This window comes from Durio zibethinus, chromosome 12 (assembly GCF_047325235.1).
Source record: "Durio zibethinus cultivar Kanyao isolate XHJ-2024 chromosome 12, ASM4732523v1, whole genome shotgun sequence".
Lineage (NCBI taxonomy): Eukaryota > Viridiplantae > Streptophyta > Magnoliopsida > Malvales > Malvaceae > Durio > Durio zibethinus.
The window spans coordinates 21,728,580-21,741,187 of record NC_143173.1 but is presented as its reverse complement, the minus strand read 5'-3'; the positions used below and the strand labels follow the sequence as shown (position 1 = coordinate 21,741,187).

The 12,608-nt window shown below is 31.7% G+C and overlaps 1 protein-coding gene across 2 annotated transcripts; it reads right to left on the bottom strand.

The window, feature by feature from the left end:
- Positions 1-377: 377 nt before the first annotated feature.
- EDA7 (embryo sac development arrest 7) lies at positions 378-9,735 on the bottom strand. Of its 2 annotated transcripts, XM_022890277.2 has the most exons (16): positions 9,297-9,735; positions 9,044-9,142; positions 8,857-8,948; positions 7,844-7,944; positions 7,026-7,116; positions 5,992-6,050; positions 5,763-5,883; positions 5,301-5,369; positions 5,142-5,194; positions 4,884-4,992; positions 4,149-4,319; positions 3,876-4,034; positions 3,455-3,547; positions 1,894-2,085; positions 1,068-1,279; positions 378-975 (listed from the first exon to the last, which is right to left on the bottom strand). In XM_022890277.2, the coding sequence occupies exons 1-16, from the start codon at positions 9,427-9,429 to the stop codon at positions 627-629; spliced, it is 2,103 nt and encodes a 700-aa protein (XP_022746012.2). In that variant the 5' UTR covers positions 9,430-9,735; the 3' UTR covers positions 378-626. The 2 variants fall into 2 exon arrangements, with proteins under 2 accessions (XP_022746012.2, XP_022746013.2); XM_022890278.2 differs by lacking the exons at positions 4,884-4,992; positions 5,142-5,194; positions 5,301-5,369 and having other exon boundaries at positions 9,297-9,575.
- Positions 9,736-12,608: the final 2,873 nt, after the last annotated feature.

Genomic DNA, 12,608 nt, shown 5'->3' with positions numbered 1-12,608 from the left:
CAATTATCTTTCACAAAAGAAAATTGTGACAAATTTTTACAAATTTTCTCTTAATACAAAAAACCAAAATTATATGTACGAAACTCTTTCCCTTATTTTGTTGTGAAACTTTGTTTTAAAAAATTTTATTATTAAAAAATAGTTTTTTAGTGGTGCAGTAACAATCTCAATAATCAACAAAAGATCGATCAATCTGTCAAAAACATTCACCTTAACTTGAGCATTCTTCACAAGTTAATTTGACAAAAAAGTAATTATAATGATAAACAAAACTCGTACTACATTAATTATTTTGTATAGTAATATTTATTTTTAATCTGTTTCTATTTTAAATCCTCCTAATTAGAAGATAATCTACCAAAGAACAACTTCCCACGTAACAAAATTTTGCATCTCCATGCAATATATATATATATATGTATGTATGTATGTATATATACCTAAAAATAATTTTAAAAAAGAAAACAAACTAACAATCCCTAGCTCCATTTTAACCTTTCCACTGTAAACTCCAAGCAGCGGACTAAGTTTGAATAATTAGACTATATGGATGGCTTTAACAGGATTGCCACCAGCAGCGGTTCAGCATTCAACTGAAAATTGACAAGTATAAATGCAAGACATGTTCACCTTCTGCCTCTCCTTCCTCTCCCTCTCCCTCTGCCTCTGCCTCTGCCCCTGCCTCCAAACATTGATCTATCTGCCTTCAGCCCTAATGATTGAACTCCTCTCTTCTCATGCCGAGCCATTTTGTCCTCATCATCCTCCTTGTATTTGGCTGAACTTTTAGAAATAAAGGAAATCTGTCGTGACCCTCCTGGCCCCAACTTCACACCACTTGGCAAACCACCCGAAAACCGCTGGTCATCTTGGAGAGCCTTCACTCTGTCCCCCATAGGAAGAGAATCTTCCTTTGCAAGTGAAACATTATTCCAAAATGCTTCTGCATGCCGTTTATCTTTAATTTCATACATTCTGTAGATTTTCGATAAAAAAAGAAAGATGATTAATAAGGCAGAGACAGTGTATTCAATATCTGTAACTCATAGGGAAAATAAACACGTCACCTTGGACCTTGTGACTTCTTTCTTTTACTCTTCTGATTTGCAGGAAAATCTTCTGATAATTGGGATGCTTCTGAGACATCAGAATCACTTGTATTCTGATCCTCATTCTCCATGACAGGTTCAAAATGTTCCTCGACCATAGACGGTTGCTTCTTGGAAGCCATAGGATGTAAGGCAAGATACTCTTGTGATTGCTCATCAATTTCATAGTCCTAGATAAGAATTAGAACGTAGAAACATTAAATGATGATCCAGCAATTACGATCCACAAATAAGCACATATGCCATACTCTTGTGATTGCTCATCAATTTCATAGTCCTAGATAAGAATTAGGAAGTAGAAACATTAAATGATGATCCAGCAATTAAGATCCACAAATAAGCACATATGCCACATCTTCTGATTACATTGACAGGAAAATGATTGATTTATGCCACCAGTCATATCAAGGATGCATTAACGTGAAGCCTTTTTGCTACAACTATTGAATGTATGAATTATTAACAGCAGAAAAATCAACTACCAGCAAAATCGAACTCAAAACCTGCCAATATACGAAAAGGCACATTAGTTGCAACTTACAATCTAATTGACTAAAACACCAATTTATCTCCATTCTTAGATACATTTTCAATAAAAATAATCTCAGCCAGAGTTCTTGATCCTGTAACTACTTTACAAATGGGATATAACTATTACGGTAGTTTAAGTTGACAATCACAAACATGTGGAAATAAATATTAATTAATAAAATAAAGAGTTGGAGAAAAAGGAGAAGATTAAACTGAAAACCACTAGTATCATGGCCAGAACAGATTATCATACCTTACTTTCAAACATTTGGGCAAATCGATCATCTTTAAATATATCAGTGCTAAGTGCACCTTTCTTCTTCTTCGAAGTTTTCCTAGTCTCATTACCATCAGTATCTTTCTTTTCATTTTCAGCTTCTTCATTCTCCAAGATCCGCTCTGCAAGATCTTGATTAACCTTAACCTTGGGTAATTTCCTCTTCATCTGCAGAAAAAGAAAAGAAGAATATAAACTTAATCAACCAAATGTAGATTATCTAGCTCTGAACTGATTTATAACAGCTGTTTCAGTGAGGAAGTTTGAGGAGATCTCAACATCTTTTTCTTGAATCATGCAATATCTACGAAAGAAATGAATTTTAACAGCACTTTAACAGAACTCCTACGCTTTCATTTGCCAACATGTGTTTGCATATAGACAGAACTTTGATACATCTTTAGTAGTAAAGAAAGAAGAAAAAGACATTTATAATATTTGCAGATCTTTACTCGCCAACAAGTTAGTAAATGCCATTATAAATTGCAGTATTAATAGCAATCACCTTCCCTTCCCAAAGCAGTCAAGTTTTCGTAACAAAACTATTCTTTTGTATTCAGAAATAATCTTATATTGAAGGCATAGTATATGCTAGTAGATTTTCAAGTTTAAAATACTAGCAATGAACAACATCAAGAAGCATGGGTTATTAAAAAGTTATGATAATCTGAAAGATAAATCATAACATAAGAGAACTATCTGCACCTTTCTAAGCACATATAGTTTAATCAGTCTTTTAACATCCATGATATAAAGAATGCATCAATTGATACATCACACACCAGCAAGAATCAACAAAACATATTCCTATCTCAATATATATGAAAAGCTACAATTAAGCCCATAAGAGGTAAAAAAGTAACAAAATAAATCTTAAAATGTTTCATCCCTCAATTAGCTTCTATCCCATCAGCATTAATTGATATTTCTATTAAGATTTCTTAGAGCATTATCAGGTGCCTAAGTTACAATTTCCATAATTTTTACTTTGGGCACATGCAGGAGCTCTACAGCTTGAACCTAAGAGCTTATGGAATAAGTCAGGTAAAAAACAATGCAAGCAAAATTTAAACGGGAAACCAGCCATTAAAACTCTAGGCCAAGCTACACCAATGAAATATTTTTCAAATTGATATTGGTATTTCCTCCACTGATGTTCACCTAATTATTCAACCTACAACTTATTACTTGCATATCTACTTCATAAGTTCGGGACAGTTATAAGCACAGAAAAGAATTATACAAGAAAATGATGAGTCACAAACACAATATGAATCCAAAAATATCCATTGTCAAAGTAAAAATATGCCTTTAAAAATTATCTAACCTAAAAAGTAAATAAATAAAAAAAAAAAACCCAACTCCGAAGTCTGCTACCAGCCATTTATAATACCTACGAAATAATACATGTTCTAGCACTGTGAACATTTCCCCTCCTCTCTCCTCTTCTTTTCGAATTTATTTTCTCTTTCCAAACTTCATCATATATCAAAGTACCTGAACAAGAAAAACTCATTTGAGGAATGAAAATACTGACCGTAATACGATTGCGACGTTCAGCCTCCAGTTTCTCTTGCTTTCGCTGCTCTATGTAAGTTTCATATGCAAAAGGATCTGCCAATGCTTTTGCCTGCAAATATATGAGAAAGATAAAGATTAAACAGCAAGACAGCAAAAGCATGGTACAAAATAACCACATTGATCATGAGAACCAGGATTGCTGCAGCAAATAGCAAAATTAACACAAAATAGTCCCTTTTCTCTTTCCTGAATTTATTATGGCAACTCTGACCTCATTTGTGCTTTCTGCATCTTAACTTTTCTGTGCTTCTCAATATTTCATATTTCACACACACAACCACACAAATTTCCAGCAGATGGCACAATGCAATTTTATCACAAGTTTTTAAGCCGCATAATATCCTTAACAAAATAGTTAAAAAGAACAGCAGTCTCACCTTTTTGTACAGCCGATAGTCAACAAAGAACCCATGCATGTAGGCTCGCAGAAGATTGGTCCCAATTAGATTTGTCAAATTCAACTTCTCAAGATCCTCTTTCGTTAGAAATTTGTAATTGTCATAAATGCTTGTTTGTCCACTCTCCTCAAGCTCTTCCTGTAAAATTTACGCAAAGTAAGCACCAGAACTATATCTACAAATCCCAATATAATACATCTAATAAAAGAATAAAACAAAAGAATGATATAAGGATGCCACTTAAAAAAACACCGTTAGAGATTCCAACGAAGAACACCACTTGGGGACAGGTCCCAATGCAGGTATGAAATATGAAGGTATCTGGCTGCCATCCAAAGCCAATACCATCAGCCCACTATCTTTGAACACACAGATATCATTGATTGCCCCAGCTGTTGGTTCGATGCTGGTCATGCCTTCTCCCTTGACAAAAGAAAAATAACTCAAAGGTTAGATATGAGTTTTGGAATTAAGGGAGACAGTTTTCTACCACTACTAAAGATAAATTACATACACCAATAAAACATATCACATTTATAAGGTTGTACATGAACATGCTTTTGTGCACGAATTTGTGCACAATGAATTCATATGCCTGTTAAGTCCCCAAAAGAAAAACAATTCATACGCATGTATGTGGACAAGCATCAATAGTTATACATACAGAAACACACATGAAGACGAATAGACATGTACTTGTGCATATATCTAGATGAGATATGAAATTCCTGAAGAATGGGGATAGTGACCTTACTCTCATAGAGTCCCATACTTAAGCACAAGAACAGTATAACAGGGAGGATAAAAAAATCTTATCACTTCTAAAAAACATGGACAAACAGAAAGTTTGAAACATAGGCATAGACATTTTAAATGTGTGTATATTTAGATGAAATTAAATTCCTGAATAATGCTGATAGTGATCTTACTTTCTTAGGGTCCCCATGGTAAACAAAGACAGAACAGTATAGTAGGGAGGATAATTACCGTGTCAGGATCCCATATTTTAACAATATGACTATCTGTAGTAATTAATTTTGGTCGCTCAAAGTTCAGAGTACTGTGCCACTTAATATCCAATATTGGGCAGCCATACCTGTATAACAGTGATACGGTTTACAAAAATTAATAACTGAATAAAAGAAAATTGGGCTCACTGGTGCAAGAAAAGTTCACAAGCATACCCACCCATACTTTCCCCACAAAGAGGGGAAAATAGAAATGTTAATAAGCACCCTCACTTACATGTGATCTTTAACTCGGATAGGTGATGAGGAACGTAAGTCATAGATCAGGACCTGGGCATGGGCATGAGGAAACCCATGAGATATTTAAGGTGATACAACAATAATATAATGAAATGCAGGTATAATGACATCAATTGTCACTACCATCGCACCATACCTTTCCTGCACTACTTCCAACACCCATAAGGAAACCTCCATTCTCATCAAACTCTATTGCAGTGACTTCCTATAAATCAAGCAGTAGGAATAAAAATAGGAATTCAGACATTATGAACTGCAAGAAACACACAAGTATGTGACATGGTCTATACTGTGATATGCAGAATGAATATCAAAATGTCAACAATATTTCCTTGTCAATGTTTCTTTCCAGGCATAGTAAGAACAAATTATTGCTATAAAATATCAGAAAAAGCTCCAACTTCCAAATTTATTTACAAAAGGCCCACAAGTGATCAAATAGCAAATTAATCCCCAAAGTAAATTTATAAGGGAGATGGAACAAAAATGAGCTTGGACTGAAAAAAATCTTCCTCTAAACCAAAGCATACATCGGACACTTGCAACAGACTATCTATGGATCATGGATCAAGGATCAAGATCAAGCAGCAAAACCTACCTCATCAGCAGCAGCAGGAGGTGAAACAACACTTATTCTTCCAATTGGAGCTCTCATTCTCATGTCGAAACATTCAACAGCACCATCCTCACCACCACAAGCAACCAATCCATGGAGCTTGCTGAAACCAAAGAAACACATCATCCTTGAATGAGCAAACCTAGTAAGCAAATTGTCGAGTACAGAAGACAAAGAGTGGTTAAAATAGAAACAAAAATTCCCCAAGAACCTTCTAGAAACCACATTCAGTGCTGGAGATTGTGTGTTAAGAGAGGATAGGAATCGTCCCTGTTGAAGAATGAAATCAATCATCAATAAAACAAATGTACATTTTTTGCGAAAAAGAAATTTTAAAAACCCAATATTACAAAATCCCCAGCTTTAGGCATGCATGAGCATTTAAGTAAACTATTCATCAAAAGTAGAGAGAAAAAATGGTGGAATCCTTGTAAACAATAAATATACAAAAGAAAAACATAAGAAATGGGAAGGAAAACAAAAATTTTCAAATAAATGAGAGATATATAGGAGTATAAAATGAAGAATTCTCTAAGCTAAGTATTTGAGTACCAGGCTCTGTATTTTAAAACATGTACTACTATTCTATCCAAATCACCACATTAAAGATGACAGAAATAAGCCCCAAACAAAATCGTGTTTTCTCTCAATCAAACTTCCTTTCCCAGCAAAAAGCAAACAGATCATTTTAAGCTGATTCTCTCAAGCTCCTCATAAAAAATATACTGAATAAAGCACATAATACAAAATGAATTAAAAGAAGGTTCGCCATCCCCTCACCATAATTGAAGATACATCAGTTTTCTCCCAAAAATTATCTAGGACCACAAACAATTATGTAGGCAATAAAATCCCCCATCCACAAAATAATACACAAACAACCTTGTTTGAACTTTTTTTTATTGTGCATTTGATTTGACATTCAATAAAGCTATGTTCTATCAACAAATATCTATAACTTCTCGTTGCAAAAATTCAACCCAATTATCAACAATTCTTCAAAGGAAAACCAGCAAACATTAATTGAGAAAGAAGACCGTTAATATAGTTTTCTGTTCAATATACAACAAAATTAAACTTATTGGATAAATCAAAAGTGAATATTCGTGCAACATTATGCTTGGACCTTTCCCAGGTAGTTGTGTTTCCATCGCAAATCAAAAGATGTTGGAAATCTCAAATGTTACATAAGGGCAGAAAGAGACAATAAAGAGAATCTAACACTAAAAAATCTCAATGACATACCTGTTCTAAATTAATTCTATATAGATCTGGAGAAGATGCAGCACAAAGCAAATCACAAGACCAGCAATCATATGTAATATCTCTTCCCATCCTGTCAAGCATCAGATGGACAAGACAATGTCATTCAACAATTGTATAATTTGTTAACTAGTCATGTATAATTTGTTAACTAGTCAGTCAATACCATGTGAGGTAAAGGTCTAAGCAAATACACAAACATCTAGAACAACTAGCCACAACTTCTTCTGCAAGTATGATAAAAATACACAAACATACAAGGGAAGAGATTAACTATTAATGGAGGATCTTCTGAAAATAATTAGCAATCGCCATGCATAAGTAAAGGTCAAAGAAGATACATATATCCTAAATAATAAATAACCACAACTTCTATGTAAGGACATTAATGTAAAAGTATAGAAGAAAGAGAATTGCAATTGCAAAGACCCTTTTGTGTAGTATAAATTCAATTTCTTATTCAAGAATCAATATTCAAAGACATTGAGCAAAGAAAATACTATGGACATTGGAAGGGTAAATTGCACAAGCAGTCTTAAACATTTGAGTTCATTGTGTTTTGAATCCTTGAAGGGGGCAAATTCCATTAGAAAAACATTTTCTCAAATAAACATAAAATAGCAATAATAACATCCTTAAAAGTGGAATACCAAGAAGTTGTGCCTAATTATAAAATCTCTTAATCACTAAACTCAACCATTGATCTAGAATGATAAAGTGTGTGCAATATATGGGCCATGACAAAGAATTTAATCCCAAAAACAAACAGAGCAAAAGCATAAAACAAAACACTATGAAACCTTGGAATCCGCAGACTGTAGTGCTTCCCATATTTTGCATGTAGATTAATAGAACGATCAGCACATAGGAATGCAAGTTTTGAATAGTCATCAGCCAATACCTATAGAAATAGCAAAATGCCAAATCAAAATGTACCACACACATAACAGAATTGTGGACAAGGGTAAGGAGATATTCATATTTTGATAAGAATGTAGATTAGGTGTTCTTATATGAATTTCAGCACTTATAGTTTGAAAGAAGGAACCCACTGAAACTGGAGAAAAGAAAGCAAGAAAAAAAGAATTGTAGTACTGATATGAAGACCCATGCTTAACCAATCTAGAAAGAGATAGATCAATAAATTAGAAGGAAAAACATTTGATGAACAAGATACTGATGATATAAAAGTGGTTCAACTATTGAAATGTATGACACCTTAGAAAAAATTAAACAATTGCCAAGAAAACCTTACACACCTTCCCTCCATATTTGGTGTCCTACCAAAATTGAAAACAAGATTTCCCTTTTTAATCAGAAATGGTACACATCGGTTGGAACCAAATGCCTTATCGTAGATAGATATCTAAAGCTAATGACTCTTCATCCTCAAATTTTTTAAGATACAAACAGTTTAGTTGATTGTTGTTTTTGAAGACAGGAATAGAGTGGTGCTATATTTTCAAAGAAACATCATAAAACGCAAAGAGGACACTTATATCGGAATGAAGATTGCAATTAAATTAAGGCACAGAAAGGAGACTCTGGGGGGAGTGAGAAAGAGAATTCTTACAGAGGCAACAAACAACTTATCTAATCCAAGAACTAGCAGCAAATGGTATTATCTTCCATCATAATAAACAGGTTTTAATATCCTCTTTTCTCGTATATGAATTGAAACAAGTGTTTTTTACAATTAATTACGTTTTGAAATTTAAAAAAAAAAGGGTCATATGTGCAACAAATGCAGCGGCCAAGACTTTCAATTTACTGCAAAAATGGGTGACAGTCTTTCTAAAATAGAGAAAAATACCTGAAAATCGATTATTTCCGAATCCAGGTGCCTCTCAAACTTCATTGAAAATTCCCTAAGTTCATATACTTTCACTTGTGGAGGATATATACCTGAATGCCAACAACAACCCAATACCAGGCATGAATTTCATAAATAATAAAACAGAAGGGAAAACATAAAATATGAAAGCTGAATTGTAATGAACCTGACGCAATAAGGAACTCCCCGTCAGGAGTTATCTTGATTTTCGAGGTAGCAGTCTCGAATCTCAAATCCTGAATCAACTCTACCCTCTCCATGTAATCTAGTATTAAGCAAATATAAAGGGCAAATGTCATAAAACAAAATTTAAAAAGGAACAATTTGGTAGATAGTAACATTGAATACAAAATAAAAGACCAAAGACGCGTAACTAGGGTTTAGGGTTTAAGGTGAATTTTAAACAAGTTTTCGCTTACTTTTATCTTTGCGGAGGGAACGTTGCTTCTTGGGAGAGAGCCAAGCAGCAATGGAGCGCTGGTGGGAAGAAATTGTATACATCTTCACCCCGTTAATGGAAACAGACTTCATCTTTCCTCCATGGTACGCCATGCTTTCTCCTCTTCTTTTTCTATGTTATTAGCAAAAAGAGAGACAGATTAATTTTCAAGCAGCAACAGGAATCTGTAGCAGAAGTAGAAGGTTTTGCTGGCTTTTGCACATCAAAAAGAAGAAGAGAAAGAAAGGTAATTCAGTCTATGTTGCTGCGGCTGGACTGGCAAACGGAGAAAGAGTGGACGGAAGGGATGTCAATAGGGCATCTGCGATGTCAATAGGGCACCTGTTAATCATGTACCCATTCCCGAACCCGATTAAGTATTGAGATACCCAAACCCGATTTTTTTTCTACCCAAATTCAACGCAAATAATATTCATAATACCCGTTAAATACCTGTTAAATCTATTTTTGGTTTTTTTTGGATTAAATATATATTTGATCTCTAAATTTTAAAATTTTTATCATATTAATATTTTTAAAAAATTTCTGGCATATGGATACTTAAATTTTCAAATCCGAATTTTTAAATTTTTTAAATTTTTTATAATTTTCAAAAAATTTTAAAAAATTTTTTTAATTTTTTTTTTATGTTGGTGTAATAGTAATAATATTATGTTAATTGAATTTTTTTGACACATTAATATCTTATTAAATATTTATATTACATCAATAAAATTGACTAATAATATTAATTTAAAATATCAATGTGATAATAAATTTAAAAATTTAAGTATTAATATGATAAAAAAAATTTTAAATATTAACATAATAAAAATTTTAAAGTTCAAAGATCAAATATATATTTAACCTCGTCTATATTTCGTGTTTTTTGCCTTTTCATGTGACAAGAATACGGCATTGTAAGGACTTGTCCCGTCGAATTGGAACCTAAATAATGTGAGGGGTTTTGTTACTCTACGTTCGCTTTCATTCTCACATTTTGTGTTGATTACCGATTTTTCTTTCATTTGTTGCAATGATTCCAAAACAATTCTAAGTTTTAATAAATTTTACCATCTCCTTGGAATTGGATTTATAATTTTAATTCATTCTTTCCTTTTTTATCATTTCAATTAAATCTTAGATGATTAATTTTATTTCAATTTATGTAGAATTAGATCTTTTATACAAACTAAAAAAAGTTCGCACATTATTGCAAATCATTCATTTACCATTTTTTTATAAATTATCTTATTAAAAAGATAAAAAATTAAAAAGGACAAAAGATCGAAATAAAATAACACATGTGCACATTTATCAATTTTTTTCTCAATAAAACTATCCAATTAAAAAAAAAACAAAAAAATTAAAAGACGAAAAAAGTAGGAAAAAAAAGATATGGCATACATTGGGTTTCAAGCGAATCTCATAGAAAAAAATTTTTCAAATCTTAAAAGAATATTTATAAAAATGTAAAACAAAAAACAAATAAAAAAAAGAAGAAAAATTGGTATGAGGTAGGTTCAACTTTTAAAAATTTTAGATGGAAACAAATTATTAAATATATAAAAAATTAAAAAAAGAAAAAACCTATCTTAATTGTAGCTTAAAGCCCTAACCTAGCCTAAACCCTTACCCTAACCCTAATTCTGACCCTAACCTAAAACTTACCTAAACCTTAACCTTAAACTTGAAACCAAACCTTAAATCCTAACATATCGAAAACCTTAAACGAACCATAAACCTTAAACCTATTCATAAAACCTAAACCTAACTCTAAACCAAACCTTAAACTTGTCCTAAAACCCTAAGCTTATCGTAGGCCCTAAATTAAATCATAAACCTTATACTTAACCTTAAGCCTTAAACTAAATCTTAAACCAAATCTTAAACTTTAACCTACCTGAAACTCTAAACCTAACTGTCGGGACATCTTAGGACCTAGAAGTAGGTGACCCAAAAGCTAGACAAATGAGAAAATTTTAAAAATAAAGATTAAAAATATTTTCAATGAAAATCAAAATAAAGAGTTGTTACCAATCATTTTTAGAATGTAATTGATCACTTAATTTTTTTTGTCTTTTTAATAAAACATTTTAAAATTTGTTTAAAAGTTTTATAAAAAGAATAAATTTGTGATTTAAAAAATCAGAGTTTAGGTATGAGATTCAGTTATATATAGGGAAGAATTAGCACTTTCATAATGCCCATCAAATACGATACTAATTAATTGCATGTTACCTTTTAATTTTGGTTAAAACAGTCATATTTTCATTGATATTTAAAATCAATTCCTTTTCTTCTTTTTTTTTTTAAACAAAAACAAATCAAATTTTTAGAAATAAAACTCTTTCTTTTTTTTTTTAACTTTTGGATCAAAATGTAAACACTTTAAATATCAAAATACTTCTTCTACTCTTCTATAATTAAATAGAGCTTCAAAAATATTTTTAATTTACGGATTTTTAAATTTCTCACAAAAATTGAGATAACATCTAGCATAAATAATAATAACTGAAAGTTTCTTTATAGTTAGGCTAGATCTTGATGACTATATTTACTTGAGATATTAACTTATTTTAAAATATTTTTACTTTTTTTAAAAAACATATTTGTGAAAACAAATGCATGATATGCATAAACATAATAAAATATGATAAATGCATGATAATATGACATAAATGACAAAATATGAATGCATGATAATATAAAAATGCATGTGATGACAATGTAAAATGAAATGCAAATGCATGATTGATTTTATGGTTTAGGTTAGTTTAGGGTCTAGGTTACGATTTGAGGTTTGAAATTTAGGATTTAGGTTTAGGGTTTGGTTTAGGATTTGGTTTAGGGTTTAGGGTTTGAGATTTATGGTTTAGGTTTAGGGTTTAAGATTTAGTTTGGGGTTTGAGGTTTAAGGTTTAAGGTTTAGGGATTAAGGTTTATAGTTTTAGGAGTTAGGGTTTAGAGTTTCATGGGAATTTGAGGTTTCAAATTTTTTGGTTTCAAATTTTAGGCTTTTATGAAAATGGACATGTGATAAAAGCAAATTACAAAAATGACATTAATAAATGCATGTGCCGAAAGTATGATATTAAAAAATAATTACAAATTAAAGTATTTTTAAAATTAAATTACAAACATGTTGTGCGTAAAAGTTCAAGAACAAAATGGATCAAACACATACCTTTCCAATTTTTGAATACATGTTCTACCATTCATGTTTTTCAAAACCTAACTAAACAAACAAAAAAATCACTCAAACCAACCATTAAAACAACATTTTTTTTAT